The sequence below is a fragment of the Anomaloglossus baeobatrachus genome, chromosome 3 (genome assembly GCF_048569485.1).
Source record: "Anomaloglossus baeobatrachus isolate aAnoBae1 chromosome 3, aAnoBae1.hap1, whole genome shotgun sequence".
Taxonomy (NCBI): Eukaryota; Metazoa; Chordata; class Amphibia; order Anura; family Aromobatidae; genus Anomaloglossus; species Anomaloglossus baeobatrachus.
In genome coordinates, this window is record NC_134355.1 from 418,891,925 (window position 1) to 418,913,662 (window position 21,738).

At 47.6% G+C, this 21,738-nt stretch overlaps 1 protein-coding gene across 2 annotated transcripts in view; it reads right to left on the bottom strand.

Moving 5' to 3' along the window:
* The window catches only part of MYOM2 (myomesin 2), a 252,158-nt gene that overhangs the window by 162,093 nt on the left and 68,327 nt on the right, over positions 1-21,738 (bottom strand). For both annotated transcript variants that reach the window (XM_075340317.1, XM_075340316.1), the window contains 2 exons: positions 7,551-7,715; positions 3,517-3,678 (listed from right to left, as the gene is read on the bottom strand). In XM_075340317.1, the coding sequence (XP_075196432.1) occupies positions 3,517-3,678; positions 7,551-7,715 (327 nt within the window). The remainder of the gene's footprint in view (positions 1-3,516; positions 3,679-7,550; positions 7,716-21,738) is intronic.

The following is a 21,738-nucleotide window of genomic DNA, read 5'->3' on the forward strand; positions in this document are numbered from 1 at the left end:
GCCGCGGGTAACCTCAGTGACAGCTCAGCTGATCGCGCTACTCACCGCCGCTCCTGTCACCTGCACGCAGCAACTGAGGTGAGTAGCGTGATCAGCTGAGCTGTCACTGAGGTTACCCGCGGCCACCGCTGCATCCACCGCTGGATCCAGGTAACCTCAGTGACAGCTCAGCTGATCGTGCTTTTGCCTTCATTTGCTGCGTGGAGGTGACAGGAGCGGCGGTGTATTCTCCTGCTCCTGTCACCTGCATGCAGCAGAGCTGGATGCGACGCTGGAGGTCCGTGGATTACGCCGGACAAGGAGGGCTTGTTGGGGCTGATTAAATTGGTGATGAGGGAATGTGTTTGTGTTTTTTATTTCTAATAAATGATTTTTTCAGTTGTGTGTGTTTATTTACTGTAATTTACAGATTAATCATGGAAGGAATCTCGGGAAGACGCCTGACATGATTAATCTAGGACTTATTGGCAGCTATGGGCTGCCAATAACTTCTTATTACCCCGATTTGCCAATGCACCAGGGCAAATCGGGAAGAGCCGGGTACAGTCCCAGAACTGTCGCATATAATGTATGCGGCAATCCTGGGTGGCTGCTGACTGATATTGTTAGGCTGGGGGGCTCCCCATAACGTGGAGCTCCCCATCCTGAGAATACCAGCCTTCAGCCGTATGGCTTTATCTGGCTGCTATTAAAATTGGGGGGGGACCGCACGCCGTTTTTTTAAATTATTTAATTATTTATTTCACTGCACAGTATAGACCCGCCCACCAGCTGCTGTGATTGGGTGCAGTGAGATACTTGTCACTCAGCGTGGGGGCGTGTCTCACTGCAACCAATCATAGGCGCCTGTGGGTGGGGAAAGTAAGGAATACGAAATTGTTTAATGAGCGGCCGGCTTTTTCAAAATAGTAAAAGCCGCCGCAGCAGTGTGAATGCCGTGCAGCGCCGCGCCGGGGATCGGGGATCGGTGAGTATGAGAGAGGAGGGGAAAATGACCGACAGACTGTGAGAGAGGGACAGAGATAGTGACGGACCGACAGAGAGAGAATAGAGACCGAGAGGGAGAGACCGACTGACAGAGAATAATGATTGACAGATATTGTGACACATCACTCGTTTCCAGTGTTTGACTAGCTAGGTCGTTCTGCAGGTCCGGATCGCTGTTGCATCGTTGGCCAGGTTTGCCTGTTTGACAGCTCACCAGAGACTCACCAGAGACTTTGTAGCGATCCCGGCCAGGTTGGAATCGCTGGTGGGATCGCTGAAAGTCTCAGTGTGTAAAGGGGCCTTAAGCCGGCTCTTCCCAGCACCATTGCAGATGATTGACAGGTCTCTTATAGTGTTCAAGCAATAGAGAGACCTGTCTGTCACCAGCAGCAGATAAGATAAGAACTGGCATGGGGTGGTACTGGACTAGTCTGGTCTCCATATTAAGTTCTCAGCTGGATTTTCAAAGTATATTTTCTCTGACATGCTAGATCAATTAAAAAACTAGCATACCTGGCTACAATCATACAGCCAGGATCCTATTCATGCTGCCCGCGGTTTGTGCAGCATGAATTACCTTACAGGTTCTTTTTAATAAAGTTCAGTCTATTCACTCTTCAGATCAGAGCTTCTCAATCTTTTTCTAGTAGGGCCTTTTATGTTACTTATTATGTCACTAAACCAGAAATTGATATAGCTAGATACAAGAATGTGATCAGTTTGTAAAATCTTGCCTGCCTCACAGTTTGAGAAGCAATGCTCTACATCAGGGCTGGTCAAAGTGCGGCCCGAAGGCAACATCTGGCCCTCTAGCTGTTCCAGACAGGGCCACGGACCAAATCAGCCAAAGGGCTGAAAATAGTGGACCCCTGACAGCACCACCCCCTCTACCAGCGCCAATGTTGCCCGCTACCCAATGTGACTGCTATTTCTAGATGATTGCAGGTTCAAGTCCCCTAAGGGGCTAACAAAAGTGAAACAGTGAAAAGTGAAAAAAAAAATAAAAAATATATAAAAATTTAAATCACCCCCTTTTCCTCTAATTAAAACGAACAAATAAATACATATATTTGGCATGACTGAGTTTGTAAATGTCTGATCTATCAAAATATAAGATAAATTAATCCAATTGATAAACAGCATAATGGCTGCAACAACACAAAAAATAGGTGTTCCAAACATAATAGAGCTATGTCGACGGAAAAATAAAACAGAGCAATGTTAAGAATAACACAACCAAAATAAGAGGAGGAAAAAGCAAAAGCACAAACATGGAAAATCACCCAGTTGGGAAGAGGCTAGCGAGAATCTGTCAGTAGGATTTCAACCCCCAAACATTTTTTTATGTGCTTGTAGCTCTTTTAAATACAAGTCAGGCAATACCATTACATGGCCGGTCTGTTCCTCTGGTACTGTATATCTTAACTGAAAAGACGTGAAGGGTGGACCCAGCACCACAATCCAGTATGTTAAAATATCAAAAATATATTAGGTATTAAAAATCCAATGGATCCAAAACTTGAGAGAAGACGGATAGGTGCACCTTACGCGTTTCGGACAATAAATAAAAACAAGTCCTTAATCACCTATGATTAAGGACTTGTTTTTATTCATTGTCCGAAGTGCATAAGGTGCACCTTCATCATTCCAGCTCTATTCTCTGCCCAGCGCCGCCTCCTCCTACTTTTCTGAAAGCTTCTATCCTTTGTGACTTCAGTCAAATTAGCCATTAGTCTAGCAGGAACAGGTGGCATTGGGCAGGGAATAGAGCTGGAGTGACAAAGGCTTCATAGATACAGCTTTATTTGCATATTAAATCACATGCTTAATTCTCAAGAATGAAGGAATGAACTGGCCATGTAAAGGCATTGCTGCACTTGCCTTTGAAAGATCTATATATGCATATAAATAATTGAGAGTGCAAAATCCTGCTGACAAATTCCCTCTAAGGGCATTTGACTTTTTATGGCCCCTTGATTCTGCTTTGAACTGACCTGAAAAGCTAAATTCCCCTAAAAAGAATGAACATATGAACAGTAATGTTAAAGAGATTTGCAGTGTATATGTTCTGTCTTTTATATTTACTTTTAACCAATTTAGGCTTAAAAAGCCATAAAGTGGCAAGAAGAAGTGACCAGTAAATTTTTCTGGGGGGAAGGAAGATGCCTCACAATAAACACCAACAGCATTTTCCTGAAGTGTCTTCCTATAGCAAAAACTATATGAGTAAGCCGGCTTCTATAAGACACGGTGTGCATATCCACATATCCTAAGAGTTCTGTTCCAGGTGAGAAATTGGAGCAGATGGCAAATGTCTGTCTGTATCTCCCCGTTCCCAAACTACTCATCTGTTACTTAGTTTTGTTTAACATGTCTTTTATTATAAAACACTACAGCATATGTAAGTACATTCTTAGTTGTCCATATCACTGGTAATTTCTGAGGGGAAAAAATACAGTACTACTGAAAAATGTACTACTTCCGGAATGTTGGTGTTCCATATACACTCTAAATGAATGATATAAATACCAGCTACGAAGAGAAATCCACTGTGCTGATTGACTCCTGCTCTGGTGACCATTCTTACAGTATACAATCCTTCATCATCCTTATTCAAATGTGTCAATGTCAGGGAAGCACGTCCCTCTCCAAAATGCAGCTGGTGCCACTTGGATTCTTTTATCAGGACATCTGAAAAGGAAATTCAATTGCAAACAAGTGAATAGCTATTCTCATGGTGCGTGTTAATATTCAAGAATGTGAAAAGGAAATCATATCACATCACAAAAAAGCAAACAACCTTGGCCAGACTATTCCTATGGACAAAATATGTCATCTCATTCACACTGATGTTCTATCCCATTTATTTTTTTATTTATATCAATCTACAGAAAGATGGTGACTGGGCATTCCGTGTTATCCATGTGTGATGCGGGTATAACCCCCCACCTCCCCGACTACATTGTGCATTGTATTCCTCTTGCAAATTGGTGATACAAATGAAATAACAAAGTAACAATGGAACTTTAATTTCAATGTACAACTTCAGATATTGGTAACATTTTTTTATAGTATTACGGATTTGTCTAGCAGGTGTTACGCGTATTAGGACAGGCTTAGGGTTAGCTTTCTCATTTACCATCTAAGACCATCTTAGGGGTACTTTGCATACTGCGACATCGCTAGCTGATTGTAGCGATGCCGAGCGCGATAGTCCCCGCCCCGTCACAGATGCGATATCTTGTGATAGCTGAGAACATTATCGCTACGGCAGCTTCACACGCACATACCTGCCCTGCGACGTCGCTCTGGCCGGCAACCCACCTCCTTCCTGAGGGGGCGGGTAGTGCAGCGTCACAGCGACGTCACACGGCAGGCGGCCAATAGAAGCGAAGAGGCGGAGAGGAGCGGGACGTAAACATCCCGCCCACCTTCTTCCTTCCTCATTGCAGGCGGGACGCAGGTAAGGAGATATTCCTCGCTCCTGCGGCTTCATACACAGCGATGTGTGCTGCCGCAGGAATGAGGAACAACATCATACCTGTCGCTGCAGCGAAATTATGGAAATAACTGACACTACACAGATCACCGATTTTCAACGCTTTTGCGATCGTTTATCGGTGCTTTTAGGCTTTACACGTTGCAACGTCGTTACTGGCGCCGGATGTGCGTCACTTTCGATTTGACCCCGATGAGATCGCAGTAGCGATGTCGCAATGTGCAAAGTACCCCTTAGACCATGCACATTTAAACATTCCTTTTTTTCCTTTGGGCACTTTATATTTAATTCCTTCCCTGATACAGCAGCACATTTGCTCAGCTGTCATCAGTTGAGCACTTCCTGGCTGTATTTAATCCCTCTTCTTCCTGGAGAGGTTGCTGGTTATCCTGTTCAGTTAGGAGCTAGCCAGGGAGCAGAGAGGACATGTAGTTTCTGCTGCTGCTATCTACTGTGATTGTTGTAGTTGTGTCAACTACCCCCTTTTTTGTACCCTTACCTGTACACCTTTGCTTATCTCCTGGTGCAGGGTTTTTGGTGTGTATGAGTTTTTTTTTACCCCTGTTAGTCATTCCTTGTTGGTGGGTTTGTGGAATCTCCATCCCGGTCAGTTCCCTGGGTCTTGGGGACTTAGTCATCATGCCCAGGACAGGAGACAGGGCCATGTTTTTTTAAGAGTGTGCCGAAATTTTTCTTTCTTATTGGACCTGACTTTGTTTCTGTGCACCTCTCCATTACAGTTAGTGAAGCCAGGTTGACTCTTTTCTTGGACCGCGTTGGAGGCTTGACCCTGATTACCATTAAGTCTACAGTTGGGATAAGAGACAGAACAGGGATCCCAGTTTTAGGGTCAGCCAAGGTGCCCTGATCTCCTCTTTTTTGGCACTTTCTTTGCTTTTTCTTGTCTTACAATTGTTTATAGTGCTGATGTGATCCCATTTAAGGGAACTGGTGCCCTCCATCCCTACTCTGCTTGCCATCCTTATCCCCCCGTTACAGTAGGGTGCTCAGCTATATCATATAACACACATGGCATCCACTGAAGGTATTGAAAGCTGGCATCTGATGGTTGTGTTGGGTCATATGAATTAAACTAAACTGCTAAATTAGGAGATATAGAGGTATCAAAGGTCTCAATCGTACATGGAATCCAACAATCTGGGGAGCCGAGGTCCACCCAGCAATCTAACAAGGTGATGCTATAGTATAATTCTTTCCATTGAAGGGTTTGTTTACTATTCAATATCTATTTCTAGAATAGCTCATCAATATAAGATCAGTCATGGTCAATGAGCTATCTCCAGCAGCAGTCGGACATTGTATAGAGCAGTGAACATTGTATAGAGCAGAACAAGACACTTTCACATACTGTTTAGTAGCAGATAGTGCAAATCAACTGCTATTGAAGAGTACACGACAGTGGGTGCTAAACAGTGCACAAAGCTGTGCTGTCCCACTCCATGCGTTGTTCAAATCATGCTGTCCCTGAAGATGATAGCAATTCATCAGTGAGGGTGCCAAGTCTTAAAGAGGTTGTCCAAAACTTTTACATTGATAGTCTATCTTTATGATAGGTCATCAATGTCTGATCAGCCAGTGTCTGACACCCATCCCAACTGCTGATCAGCCGACCTCAATGCCGGCGGTGGCAGCAGGGAGCCAGAAATGCTCAGTTCTGGACCTGTCCCGTCAATGTAAACGTAGTGGATAACCTCTTTAAATATTCAATGAACTACTGTATAGTTCAGATAAATCATCAATACAAAAGTACTAGAAAATCCCTTTAAATGTAAATACTATATTCATGTCAGGTGGAACTAAAGTACTGTAATTTTCCAGTATTATGTAAACATTCACTAAAGTATGTTCTCATACTTAGAGGAGATCTGATTTATATGTATAAATACATGTGTGGTCAATATAAAGGACTGGCACATGACTTATTCCTTCCAAAGATAATACTAAGGACCAGGGGGCACTCACTGCGAGTGGAAGGAAGGCAATTCCGGCAGCTAATTAGGAAAAGGTTCTTTACAGTTAGAGCAGTCAGACTGTGGAATGTCCTACCACAAGAGGTAGTAATGGCAGACAGTATAACAGCTTTTAAAAAAGGGCTGGATGATTTCCTCAGTACACACAACATTGTCGATTATATACGATTTAGTGGTGAAATGTATAATTGGTGGAGGAAGGTTGAACTAAATGGACCTAGGTCTTTTTTCAACTTATGTAATTAAAACAGTGACATAGAAAGTTATGGACTGAGGGTCTCATTATGGCTTTGAACAGAATGCCAGGACAGACAGCCTGCATCGTACTTGGACTTCTGGTGGATTCCTAGTAATATATGTAAACCCATCACTGTTTGTCTGAATGACCCACTCCTAAATCAGGCCTACACAACCGTGCAATACATGATAGGTCTACAAGATATAATTTTAACAAATATTGTGAAAATTTTTATGAGGGGAACATATGTCCCGCCATGTACCTTGATCCATAAAAGCTTCCATTTGGAAGTTCAAGACTAATCAAAGAAAAACGTTCTCCATGTTACTGGTTCCAAATTGCCAACGAAGGAGTCAATGGAGATTGTTACAAACAGATAAAACACATCTGCCTCAAACATTCTCCATGTAGTTTGCATTTCTGGAGATCCACATAGTAAATTGTAAAATGACATAAAAGAACAGGCTGTCCTGAAAGGAGAACCAGAGCTCTCATTCCATCATGACCTCACCAATATTAAAATATTTCCAATTATGTCACTAATATCTCATTTTGGCCTAATTATGGGGAATAGCAGTACTTTTTCTCTAGGACCACTTCTCCAGAACTATCTAGATCCCATGAACAATGCACATATTAGCATGAAATCCTAAACAATGGCAATTTATCATTTTAAGTTGTCTAAAGTGAAACATTTTCACAACGATTAGAAATGCTCAAAGTTCAACAGAGGACATTCCGATGATTAAACTTTGATTCATTTAATCTGCAGTTGTCAGAATCTGAAATTGGACATTTAACATTTAATATGTTCATTTGATTAGAAGTCACTCACCGTCCCTGTACCACTCGGCTTCAGGTCGCAGTCTGCTGATGTCAGGAGTTAAAAGCACCGCGCAAGACAGAGTAACGGTGTCACCTTCTACTCCAAATGTTACACCAAACGTTTCCAGGAATTTTACGTCAATGTGGGTGAAACAAATTGCTGCTGTCAAAGGCACTGCAATTACACGAAAAGCATTATTGGTGACGTAAACATGGAAAACATTCATCTATTTTTCTATCTAGCTTCTTAGAATTGATTATTTGAATAAGTACATAGATTTGAACTGTGTAATTGCCTACATAAAAAATATTCCAATTATGTATTTTGATGTATTGTATTATTACACTGTAATGTAATTGTGAAGCTTCTTTGACTTTTGAGATTTTGATTGATAGATTTTGAGACAAACTTTACATAATATTTGTTTTTGCTTTTGTATACATTTATTTTTCAGATTTAGATTCAACAAGATTGGTGATTTTCTCGCAGGTCTTGATAAACGGACATGTTGGAGTGAGACTCTCATGATTCATTAATGATTCTTCTGAAAAGTGGCAAGGGTCTCCGTGTGTGTCGTGGAGTAAGATGCTTGTTGTAAAGTACGCCACAGCTTGTCATCATGCCATTATCCCACCATTCCGCTTCTGTCCGGCATATTTTGGCAGAGTTGGGCAAAACATACCTTAACACTAGAAGTCCCAGAGAGGGGTCATTTAACATTTCTACCTTTGGAACCCAGAGACGGGTCGAATGACCTGAAGGATTTTAGCTAACATCCTATAATCACCATCTTTAGTTCTGTAATTAAGGCCATTACTGTCGCACCACAGGAGGTTGTTGTTTTCCATTGAGTTTAGCCATTTAGTTTCTAGTTAGTTCTGTCAGTTTTGACTAAGGGTCATTTGACCCTCTTTCGGGACTTCAGAGGGAAGCTCGAAATTTCTGGGACTTCTAGTGTTAAAATACCGAAAGTCACAAAAATATTTCATAAGCTCTGAGCTGCAAAAAATTTTTTGCGAGTTTTCAAAGCAATTTACTCCATGCAATCTCTTTGATGAATTGGGGCCATAGAGTATATCTTTATGAAGATCAGTCAAATGGAGTAAAGTGTGAACAGTTCAGTAGGAAAGTAATTTTACCTAATTAGTGCAGCACTGTACTTCACTACATGTTAAAGAGGTTGTCCACTACATTTACATTGATTGCTATCCTTAGGATAGGTCATCAATGTCTGATTGACCAGAGTCGAAAACCCGGCTCCCCAGCCAATAAGCTGTTCTAGGTCCCAATGGAGGTAGCAGGCGGCTGGAAATGCTCAATTTTGGCACTGTCCATCAACAGATAGTGGCAGCAGATGCGTACGACACATCCACAGCCCATTCAAATCAATAAATCCTATCCTAAGGATAGGACATCAATGTAAAAGTAGTGGACAAGCTCTTTAATGTAAAATATTGTGATGAACAGCAGTCACTTGCAACTGCAAAAGTAGAAGAAATCGTATTTTAGAATTCGTCTTCAGCTGCTATCGGGGAGGCTCACTATGTATTGAATTTTATAGCTCGTTGTCAGTTTCCGCCATGACATAAAGCCACCTGCCCAATATTTTGTAGGTCTCAATTGTGTCACTAAAACAGCTCTTAAGCACCATGAAATTAACTTCACATCAAACTTGCAAGAGCCTTTTCACATCTGTTAACAAGACATTACCTGTGGATTCTTTCAGCTTTGTGATTTGTGAAAGGCCTCCTACTTGGACCAAATTTGAATTTGCATTACATCCCACAAATACTTACTCTATTGGATTAAGACCAGGGTAATTTGGAAGCCGAAACATCAACTTTAAATCATATAGTTCTAAAAGTGTGGCAAGGCAAATTCCAGTAAAAGACTACTGAGTTTAGAAAATACCATTACTATGGTGGGCGTTCTTAGTCTGTGAAAAATCTATTGGCAGATGGTACTTGTCAAAATGCCATTCATCTTAATATCAAGGCTCAAAGGTTTCCATCAAAACATTGGACAGAGCATTACACTCCTCCGCATGCTTGCCTTCTTCCATCTTTTCCTTCCATATTATGTGAAATCAGCCATACATCAGGACACTTTGACTTGGTTCTGATGCTGATGGGACCATGGTTGGTACTTTTTGGGAGTGGGAAGAGATCAACTTTGGTGCTCTGTTCATTCTGCAACTACCGTGTTCCATAAGTAGAAAGTAGGAATTAATTGTGTGTTGTGATTATTTTTAACAAAATTATTCAGGATACAGTGAAGCTACATCTTAAATGTATTGAAATTGAAGAGTTAAAAGAGTTAGGTGGACTAGGATTGGAGAAACTTGACAAGTCTATATCCTTGCTAGAACAATGCCACAACAGTCCACAAGTATTGCATGATACTGTACTACAGCCACACCAGTCCACAAATAGTACATGATACTGTAGTACAGCCACACCAGTCCACAAGTAGTGCATGATGCTGTAGTACAGCCACACCAGTCCCCACGTAGTACATGATACTGTAGTACAGCCACAATAGTCCACAAGTAGGACATGATACTGTAGTACAGCCACACCAGTCCACAAGTAGTACATGACACTGTAGTACAGCCACACCAGTCCACAAGTATTGCATGATACTGTACTACAGCCACACCAGTCCACAAGTAGTGCATGATACTGTGCTATAGCAACACCAGTCCACAAGTAGTGCATGATACTGTACTACAGCCCACACCAGTCCACAATTAGTACATGATACTGTAGTACAGCCACACCAGTCCCCACATAGTACATGATACTGTAGTACAGCCACAATAGTCCACAAGTATTGCATGATACTGTAGTACAGCCACACCAGTCCACAAGTAGTGCATGATACTGTAGTACAGCCACACCAGTCCACAAGTAGTGCATGATACTGTAGTACAGCCCCACCAGTCCACAATTAGTACATGATATTGTAGTACAGCAACACCAGTCCACAAGTATTGCATGATACTGTACTACAGCCACACCAGTCCACAAGTAGTGCATGATACTGTGCTATAGCCACACCAGTCCACAAGTAGTGCATGATGTTACATCTCGTGGCTCTCCTGAGGCAAGGACTGAGGCAGTCTCCCATTCCTTGCCTGCCACGAGCACTCCTGCTCAGCAGCGCCAAAGGTCTGCCAGACTGCAGGAGATACCTTCTCAGAGAGGCAGCAGAAGGGTGACACCTAGTGGTTCTCCTGTTACAAAGAGTGAAGCGGTCTCCCATTCCTGGCCTGCCGCAGACTCTCCTGCTCAGCGGCCCCGAAGGTCTGCAAGGCTGCGCAATGTGCAGAGGTTTACTGCTCAGGGGAGCAGTGAGATTCCCGTTATCTCTCGACATTGTGAGACCGAGGATCCCGCCTCTATTTCCCAGAGGCAGGAGGGTGAGCATGTGCAATGCGTGGTGGGTCCTGATTCGCTCACTGACGTCACACGGCTTGATGACAAGGCTGGTGACGTGGTGAATCCTGACTGGCCAGGCTGGGACGTCGTGGACCCTGATTGGGTCAAGTCCGTCATCTCCGCCTCGCGCCCGCCCTCGGTTGGAGCTGCACCTCCTTAAAATCTCCCCCTGCCATCATGGCGGCGCGCGACCGTCCTTCTATGTTTGGATGTCTGGCAGCGTGCTGCCACGCCACTGCTCAGGCATTACTGTCTCTTGTGGGCTTGGCCCTTGCTGCTCCGGCAGTACCTCGTTTGCAGGCCGTGTTCCTGCCTTGCTGCTCCGGCAGTACCCCCGTCAACAGGCCGTGTTCCTGTCCCAGGTGAGCTCCTCAAGTCTCCATTGGACTCACCTGGTTATTGAAAGCACACGTGCGTGGGCACCTCTGTGCTACCCTCGTGCCATATTCTCGTGACTTCCACTGGCACACGTGCGTGGGCACCTCTGTGCTTCCCCGTGCAACAGGTACACCGAGCCGTGAGATCTGTGCCATACAACCCTCACGGGTTAGGGCAGATCGGTGTACATAGATCGTCTGTGACATTCCAGACGATCGCTAGCAGCAACCCGCTCACTCTTCACCCACCATAGCGGCGGTCCCTTACACCGCACAGTGGACCTTGACCGGCGGAAGCAGTCCATTTCCCATCTTGGCACGCTTCCCCGGGTCCCCCTCGTAACATTACGGTCGCGCCAAAGGTCTGGCTATGGCTGAAGAGCAGCAGCAGTTGCTGCGTTATGTGCAGCAGTTGGAGTCACGATTGGCAGCAGTGGAGCAGTCTTCCTCCGATAAGACTACTCTGACGACAGTCGCCACCCAGGCGGCTACCCAGGCTGTGCTATTGGGCGGAAGGTCTCCTTGCCTTGCGCTTCCAGAGCGCTTTAGCGGCAACAGCTCTGAGTGCCGTGGTTTTATAAACCAGGTTACCACCTACTTAGAGCTGTCCGCGACTCTTTACGCTACCGAGAAGGCGAAGGTAGCCTTCGTCCAGTCCCTGCTCACAGGGAGAGCGCTGAAGTGGTCCACGCCGTTGTGGGAGCGCGGAGATCGTGTGGTGAATAACTTAGCAGCTTATCTTGGGGCCATGAGAATGGTGTTCCTCGGGCCTCAAGTCACCCACGATTCCACTCTGCGCCTCCTACGACTTCGGCAAGGGTCTGCTTCAGTCGGGGACTTTGCTGTACACTTTAGGACACTGGCCGCAGAGCTGGACTGGCCGGATAAGGTCCTTGTCCCTGTGTTTTGGGAGGGCCTGGCAGGGTTTGTCAAAGACGCACTGGCCACACGTGAGGTGCCTGCCACTTTAGAGTCCTTGATTCAGGTTGCCTCTCGCATAGACATCCGCCAGGCGGAGCGAAGGCTCGAGGTCTCTTCAGCACCCACGTCTTCTCGGCCTAAAAAGCGTCTGACTCCCGTCTTCCATCAGACAGGTCCCCCAGCCAGTCCTGTAGGCGACTCCGTGGAGTCAATGGAGGTGTCCAAGGTGGTCTCCTCTGCCCCAGGTTCTCGGTCTCGTGTCATCTGCTTTTCCTGTGGGCAGAGGGGACACATGGCTACCCTATGTCCCAAACCGTCGGGAAAAGACAGCGTCTAGTTTCTATCAGAGGGGGGACTCTAGACGCTACGTCTCCCTCTAGGTTGACTATCAGCACCCAGTTGCAGTTCGGCACTACTCTCTTCTCTGCCCTGGCTTGCTTGGACTCAGGCGCTGAAGGCAATTTCATCTCGACCTCCCTGGCAACCCGATACTCAGTTCCCCTGGTTCTGTTGCCCAAGCCACTCAGGGTCCGGGTAGTCGACGGGTCCATACTACTCGATCCTATCACCCAGATCACCATCCCTCTCAGGATGGATGTACCACCGGGACACCATGAGCAGGTGTCCTTCCTGGTGCTTCCAGGGGGGACGGATGAGATCCTACTGGGCCTTCCCTGGTTGAGACAGCATGCTCCTATACTCAACTGGGCAACAGGGGAGATCTCATCCTGGGCAGGATCCTGTAGAGAGCACCTCGTGACTACCGAACCACCCGCTACCATTAGGTCGGTTGGGTCCTCAGGGAATACTGAGGGGCCGGGTTTACCGACACCTTATGAGGCCTACAGGGATGTCTTTTCCAAAAGGGCCGCAGATACTCTTCCTCCCCACCGGCCATATGATTGCCGAATAGACCTGAAGCCAGGCTCCGAGCCCCCTAGGGGCAGAGTGTATCCACTCTCTGCTCCAGAGACGGAGGCTATGTCCAAATATATTCAGGACAGCCTGGCGAAGGGGTTCATTCGCAAGTCTATTTCACCGGCTGGTGCAGGGTTCTTTTTTGTGCAGAAGAAGGAAGGGGATCTGCGCCCCTGTATCGATTACAGGGGATTAAATGCAATCACAATCAAGAACAAATACCCTTTGCCCCTCATTACTGAGCTATTTGATCGATTCCGCGGGGCAAAGGTCTTCACAAAGCTGGATCTACGCGGGGCGTATAATCTAGTGCGAGTCCGAAAGGGCGATGAGTGGAAGACCGCCTTTAACACCAGGGACGGTCACTACGAGTATCTAGTAATGCCCTTCAGACTCTGCAATGCCCCCGCCGTATTTCAAGACTTTGTGAATAACATTTTCCGGGATTTGTATCTTTCCGTGGTTGCATACCTGGATGACATTCTTATCTTCTCCCCCGATCTTACCACCCATCGGAGGGATGTCATCCGAGTACTTAAGAGGCTCCGCACCCATTCGTTATATGCTAAGCTGGAAAAGTGCGTTTTTGAACAGGAATCCTTGCCGTTCCTGGGGTACATAGTGTCCAGTCAGGGGTTAGCAATAGAGATGAGCGAACCGGTCGCGGTTCGGCTCGAGGTTGGTTCGCCGAACGGACCTCCCGTTCGAGTTCGGTTCGTCGAACGTTCGACGAACCGAACTCGAACTGCATAGGAAACAATGGCAGGCAATCACAAACACAGAAAAACACCTAGAAAACACCCTCAAAGGTGTCCAAAAGGTCAAAAACAACTCACAACACATGGGAAAGTGACAAGGACATATACTCATGCGAAAACAAAAGAGCTGGACAAGGAAAAAGAGGAGGACACACAGATATATGAGTATATGCAAGGAAACATGCCATTATTGTGCAACTTGAGCCCTGCTCATTCTTGGCTTCCAATCTTGATAAATTGCCTGAGCTCGCCACGTACGTCTTGGGGATCTTGTCGTGTCCTGCAGCCAGCGTTCTCTCGGAACCTGTCTTCAGTGCTGCTGTGGGTCTGCTGGCAGATAAGCACACGTGTCTGTCCACTGACAATGTGGACATGGCTCTCAGAGGACTTTTCTTCCCCGGGGTCAGCCAGGGGACGGGAAAGGCACGCGTATTTTTGAGAGTGCTTCATGCAAAGCATCTTTTTCTTTTTCAAAAGGGGGCTCAACCGATGCCAGTCAAGTGGGGTGTGTGTGGCCCAGTGAGTGGCAACGAGGGAGACTGTGGTTGGAGTCCCCTCGCTGTGTTTCTAAAAGAACCAAGATGAACAAGTCATGGCTCTCAGAGGACTTTTCTTCCCCGGGGTCAGCCAGGGGACGGGAAAGGCACGCGTATTTTTGAGAGTGCTTCATGCAAAGCATCTTTTTCTTTTTCAAAAGGGGGCTCAACCGATGCCAGTCAAGTGGGGTGTGTGTGGCCCAGTGAGTGGCAACGAGGGAGACTGTGGTTGGAGTCCCCTCGCTGTGTTTCTAAAAGAACCAAGATGAACAAGTCATGGCTCTCAGAGGACTTTTCTTCCCCGGGGTCAGCCAGGGGACGGGAAAGGCACGCGTATTTTTGAGAGTGCTTCATGCAAAGCATCTTTTTCTTTTTCAAAAGGGGGCTCAACCGATGCCAGTCAAGTGGGGTGTGTGTGGCCCAGTGAGTGGCAACGAGGGAGACTGTGGTTGGAGTCCCCTCGCTGTGTTTCTAAAAGAACCAAGATGAACAAGTCATGGCTCTCAGAGGACTTTTCTTCCCCGGGGTCAGCCAGGGGACGGGAAAGGCACGCATATTTTTGAGAGTGCTTCATGCAAAGCATCTTTTTCTTTTTCAAAAGGGGGCTCAACCGATGCCAGTCAAGTGGGGTGTGTGTGGCCCAGTGAGTGGCAACGAGGGAGACTGTGGTTGGAGTCCCCTCGCTGTGTTTCTAAAAGAACCAAGATGAACAAGTCATGGCTCTCAGAGGACTTTTCTTCCCCGGGGTCAGCCAGGGGACGGGAAAGGCACGCGTATTTTTGAGAGTGCTTCATGCAAAGCATCTTTTTCTTTTTCAAAAGGGGGCTCAACCGATGCCAGTCAAGTGGGGTGTGTGTGGCCCAGTGAGTGGCAACGAGGGAGACTGTGGTTGGAGTCCCCTCGCTGTGTTTCTAAAAGAACCAAGATGAACAAGTCATGGCTCTCAGAGGACTTTTCTTCCCCGGAGTCAGCCAGGGGACGGGAAAGGCACGCGTATTTTTGAGAGTGCTTCATGCAAAGCATCTTTTTCTTTTTCAAAAGGGGGCTCAACCGATGCCAGTCAAGTGGGGTGTATGTGGCCCAGTGAGTGGCAACGAGGGAGACTGTGGTTGGAGTCCCCTCGCTGTGTTTCTAAAAGAACCAAGATGAACAAGTCATGGCTCTCAGAGGACTTTTCTTCCCCGGGGTCAGCCAGGGGACGGGAAAGGCACGCGTATTTTTGAGAGTGCTTCATGCAAAGCATCTTTTTCTTTTTCAAAAGGGGGCTCAACCGATGCCAGTCAAGTGGGGTGTGTGTGGCCCAGTGAGTGGCAACGAGGGAGACTGTGGTTGGAGTCCCCTCGCTGTGTTTCTAAAAGAACCAAGATGAACAAGTCATGGCTCTCAGAGGACTTTTCTTCCCCGGGGTCAGCCAGGGGACGGGAAAGGCACGCGTATTTTTGAGAGTGCTTCATGCAAAGCATCTTTTTCTTTTTCAAAAGGGGGCTCAACCGATGCCAGTCAAGTGGGGTGTGTGTGGCCCAGTGAGTGGCAACGAGGGAGACTGTGGTTGGAGTCCCCTCGCTGTGTTTTTAAAAGAACCAAGATGAACAAGTCATGGCTCTCAGAGGACTTTTCTTCCCCGTGGTCAGCCAGGGGACGGGAAAGGCACGCGTATTTTTGAGAGTGCTTCATGCAAAGCATCTTTTTCTTTTTCAAAAGGGGGCTCAACCGATGCCAGTCAAGTGGGGTGTGTGTGGCCCAGTGAGTGGCAACGAGGGAGACTGTGGTTGGAGTCCCCTCGCTGTGTTTCTAAAAGAACCAAGATGAACAAGTCATGGCTCTCAGAGGACTTTTCTTCCCCGGGGTCAGCCAGGGGATGGGAAAGGCACGCGTATTTTTGAGAGTGCTTCATGCAAAGCATCTTTTTCTTTTTCAAAAGGGGGCTCAACCGATGCCAGTCAAGTGGGGTGTGTGTGGCCCAGTGAGTGGCAACGAGGGAGACTGTGGTTGGAGTCCCCTTGCTGTGTTTCTAAAAGAACCAAGATGAACAAGTCATGGCTCTCAGAGGACTTTTCTTCCCCGGGGTCAGCCAGGGGACGGGAAAGGCACGCGTATTTTTGAGAGTGCTTCATGCAAAGCATCTTTTTCTTTTTCAAAAGGGGGCTCAACCGATGCCAGTCAAGTGGGGTGTGTGTGGCCCAGTGAGTGGCAACGAGGGAGACTGTGGTTGGAGTCCCCTCGCTGTGTTTCTAAAAGAACCAAGATGAACAAGTCATGGCTCTCAGAGGACTTTTCTTCCCCGGGGTCAGCCAGGGGACGGGAAAGGCACGCGTATTTTTGAGAGTGCTTCATGCAAAGCATCTTTTTCTTTTTCAAAAGGGGGCTCAACCGATGCCAGTCAAGTGGGGTGTGTGTGGCCCAGTGAGTGGCAACGAGGGAGACTGTGGTTGGAGTCCCCTCGCTGTGTTTCTAAAAGAACCAAGATGAACAAGTCATGGCTCTCAGAGGACTTTTCTTCCCCGGGGTCAGCCAGGGGACGGGAAAGGCACGCGTATTTTTGAGAGTGCTTCATGCAAAGCATCTTTTTCTTTTTCAAAAGGGGGCTCAACCGATGCCAGTCAAGTGGGGTGTGTGTGGCCCAGTGAGTGGCAACGAGGGAGACTGTGGTTGGAGTCCCCTCGCTGTGTTTCTAAAAGAACCAAGATGAACAAGTCATGGCTCTCAGAGGACTTTTCTTCCCCGGGGTCAGCCAGGGGACGGGAAAGGCACGCGTATTTTTGAGAGTGCTTCATGCAAAGCATCTTTTTCTTTTTCAAAAGGGGGCTCAACCGATGCCAGTCAAGTGGGGTGTGTGTGGCCCAGTGAGTGGCAACGAGGGAGACTGTGGTTGGAGTCCCCTCGCTGTGTTTCTAAAAGAACCAAGATGAACAAGTCATGGCTCTCAGAGGACTTTTCTTCCCCGGGGTCAGCCAGGGGACGGGAAAGGCACGCGTATTTTTGAGAGTGCTTCATGCAAAGCATCTTTTTCTTTTTCAAAAGGGGGCTCAACCGATGCCAGTCAAGTGGGGTGTGTGTGGCCCAGTGAGTGGCAACGAGGGAGACTGTGGTTGGAGTCCCCTCGCTGTGTTTTTAAAAGAACCAAGATGAACAAGTCATGGCTCTCAGAGGACTTTTCTTCCCCGTGGTCAGCCAGGGGACGGGAAAGGCACGCGTATTTTTGAGAGTGCTTCATGCAAAGCATCTTTTTCTTTTTCAAAAGGGGGCTCAACCGATGCCAGTCAAGTGGGGTGTGTGTGGCCCAGTGAGTGGCAACGAGGGAGACTGTGGTTGGAGTCCCCTCGCTGTGTTTCTAAAAGAACCAAGATGAACAAGTCATGGCTCTCAGAGGACTTTTCTTCCCCGGGGTCAGCCAGGGGATGGGAAAGGCACGCGTATTTTTGAGAGTGCTTCATGCAAAGCATCTTTTTCTTTTTCAAAAGGGGGCTCAACCGATGCCAGTCAAGTGGGGTGTGTGTGGCCCAGTGAGTGGCAACGAGGGAGACTGTGGTTGGAGTCCCCTTGCTGTGTTTCTAAAAGAACCAAGATGAACAAGTCATGGCTCTCAGAGGACTTTTCTTCCCCGGGGTCAGCCAGGGGACGGGAAAGGCACGCGTATTTTTGAGAGTGCTTCATGCAAAGCATCTTTTTCTTTTTCAAAAGGGGGCTCAACCGATGCCAGTCAAGTGGGGTGTGTGTGGCCCAGTGAGTGGCAACGAGGGAGACTGTGGTTGGAGTCCCCTCGCTGTGTTTCTAAAAGAACCAAGATGAACAAGTCATGGCTCTCAGAGGACTTTTCTTCCCCGGGGTCAGCCAGGGGATGGGAAAGGCACGCGTATTTTTGAGAGTGCTTCATGCAAAGCATCTTTTTCTTTTTCAAAAGGGGGCTCAACCGATGCCAGTCAAGTGGGGTGTGTGTGGCCCAGTGAGTGGCAACGAGGGAGACTGTGGTTGGAGTCCCCTTGCTGTGTTTCTAAAAGAACCAAGATGAACAAGTCATGGCTCTCAGAGGACTTTTCTTCCCCGGGGTCAGCCAGGGGACGGGAAAGGCACGCGTATTTTTGAGAGTGCTTCATGCAAAGCATCTTTTTCTTTTTCAAAAGGGGGCTCAACCGATGCCAGTCAAGTGGGGTGTGTGTGGCCCAGTGAGTGGCAACGAGGGAGACTGTGGTTGGAGTCCCCTCGCTGTGTTTCTAAAAGAACCAAGATGAACAAGTCATGGCTCTCAGAGGACTTTTCTTCCCCGGGGTCAGCCAGGGGACGGGAAAGGCACGCGTATTTTTGAGAGTGCTTCATGCAAAGCATCTTTTTCTTTTTCAAAAGGGGGCTCAACCGATGCCAGTCAAGTGGGGTGTGTGTGGCCCAGTGAGTGGCAACGAGGGAGACTGTGGTTGGAGTCCCCTCGCTGTGTTTCTAAAAGAACCAAGATGAACAAGTCATGGCTCTCAGAGGACTTTTCTTCCCCGGGGTCAGCCAGGGGACGGGAAAGGCACGCGTATTTTTGAGAGTGCTTCATGCAAAGCATCTTTTTCTTTTTCAAAAGGGGGCTCAACCGATGCCAGTCAAGTGGGGTGTGTGTGGCCCAGTGAGTGGCAACGAGGGAGACTGTGGTTGGAGTCCCCTCGCTGTGTTTCTAAAAGAACCAAGATGAACAAGTCATGGCTCTCAGAGGACTTTTCTTCCCCGGGGTCAGCCAGGGGACGGGAAAGGCACGCGTATTTTTGAGAGTGCTTCATGCAAAGCATCTTTTTCTTTTTCAAAAGGGGGCTCAACCGATGCCAGTCAAGTGGGGTGTGTGTGGCCCAGTGAGTGGCAACGAGGGAGACTGTGGTTGTAGTCCCCTCGCTGTGTTTCTAAAAGAACCAAGATGAACAAGTCATGGCTCTCAGAGGACTTTTCTTCCCCGGGGTCAGCCAGGGGACGGGAAAGGCACGCGTATTTTTGAGAGTGCTTCATGCAAAGCATCTTTTTCTTTTTCAAAAGGGGGCTCAACCGATGCCAGTCAAGTGGGGTGTGTGTGGCCCAGTGAGTGGCAACGAGGGAGACTGTGGTTGGAGTCCCCTCGCTGTGTTTCTAAAAGAACCAAGATGAACAAGTCATGGCTCTCAGAGGACTTTTCTTCCCCGGGGTCAGCCAGGGGACGGGAAAGGCACGCGTATTTTTGAGAGTGCTTCATGCAAAGCATCTTTTTCTTTTTCAAAAGGGGGCTCAACCGATGCCAGTCAAGTGGGGTGTGTGTGGCCCAGTGAGTGGCAACGAGGGAGACTGTGGTTGGAGTCCCCTCGCTGTGTTTCTAAAAGAACCAAGATGAACAAGTCATGGCTCTCAGAGGACTTTTCTTCCCCGGGGTCAGCCAGGGGATGGGAAAGGCACGCGTATTTTTGAGAGTGCTTCATGCAAAGCATCTTTTTCTTTTTCAAAAGGGGGCTCAACCGATGCCAGTCAAGTGGGGTGTGTGTGGCCCAGTGAGTGGCAACGAGGGAGACTGTGGTTGGAGTCCCCTCGCTGTGTTTCTAAAAGAACCAAGATGAACAAGTCATGGCTCTCAGAGGACTTTTCTTCCCCGGGGTCAGCCAGGGGACGGGAAAGGCACGCGTATTTTTGAGAGTGCTTCATGCAAAGCATCTTTTTCTTTTTCAAAAGGGGGCTCAACCGATGCCAGTCAAGTGGGGTGTGTGTGGCCCAGTGAGTGGCAACGAGGGAGACTGTGGTTGGAGTCCCCTCGCTGTGTTTCTAAAAGAACCAAGATGAACAAGTCATGGCTCTCAGAGGACTTTTCTTCCCCGGGGTCAGCCAGGGGACGGGAAAGGCACGCGTATTTTTGAGAGTGCTTCATGCAAAGCATCTTTTTCTTTTTCAAAAGGGGGCTCAACCGATGCCAGTCAAGTGGGGTGTGTGTGGCCCAGTGAGTGGCAACGAGGGAGACTGTGGTTGGAGTCCCCTCGCTGTGTTTCTAAAAGAACCAAGATGAACAAGTCATGGCTCTCAGAGGACTTTTCTTCCCCGGGGTCAGCCAGGGGACGGGAAAGGCACGCGTATTTTTGAGAGTGCTTCATGCAAAGCATCTTTTTCTTTTTCAAAAGGGGGCTCAACCAATGCCAGTCAAGTGGGGTGTGTGTGGCCCAGTGAGTGGCAACGAGGGAGACTGTGGTTGGAGTCCCCTCGCTGTGTTATACATGCTTTTAGAAGGGCATGACATGGCTTGGAGGTTGACTTTCATAAAATGCAAACTGTTGGCTACCAAAATGCTGCCTTTCCAACAACTGTGGTTATAGGCAATGAGGAACATACTGATGAAGATGAGACGCAGATACCCGATTGGGATGACAACTTAAATATTCGGTCAGGGCAAGAAGAAACTCGGTCTGAGGGGGAGGGGAGTGCAAACACAACAATTGATGATGAAGTTCTAGATCCCACCTACTGTCAACCCACAGTCAGACACTCGAGGAGGTCAATAGAGGCGGTGGAGGAGGATGCAACCGACGTCGAAGTAACCTGGCGCCTTCCTGGACACAGTCGGAGCACTGGTAGCACGTCTACAACTGCATCCTCAGCCACCACTCTGCCTCTGAGCATTATTCGGGGTGGATCAACAGGTCGCATGGCCTCTAAGCCTTGCCTAGCCTGGTCCTTTTTTGACATAAAAAAAGATCGGCCAAATTATGTGATCTGTAACATTTGCCATGGTTATCTTAGTAGAGGTCAAAACCTCAGCAGTTTGACAACTTCTTCCATGAATCGTCACATGAATAAATATCATATGGCCTGATGGGAAGCTCACCGTGCTGCAATGCGGCCTAGTGGAGCCAACCATCCACCGCCTGCCCCTTCCAGGGCATCCGCGCGCTCGTCATCTTCTAGGACTGTGGGGACAGCTGTCACACCTGTTTTTCCACCCACAACTTCCACCACTGTAACCGCAACAGGCAGTTTGCTTGGTAGGTCGTCAGTTGGTTTGGAAGGGGAAACAAGTGAGTGTGTACAGCTCTCTCAGACATCGATAGCACCAACTTTGGATGAAGGCAACATCATGTCTCCGCCTGCACTTTCCTCCCAAAGCTGCATTTTTCCAGGGACACCCTACTCAACACCGTCTACACACAGCAGCCAGATCTCTGTCCCTCAGATGTGGTCAAATAAAAGGCCACTTCCTTCGACCCATGACAAAGCGAAGAGGTTGACTCTATCCCTCTGTAAGCTGTTGGCTACAGAAATGCTGCCTTTCC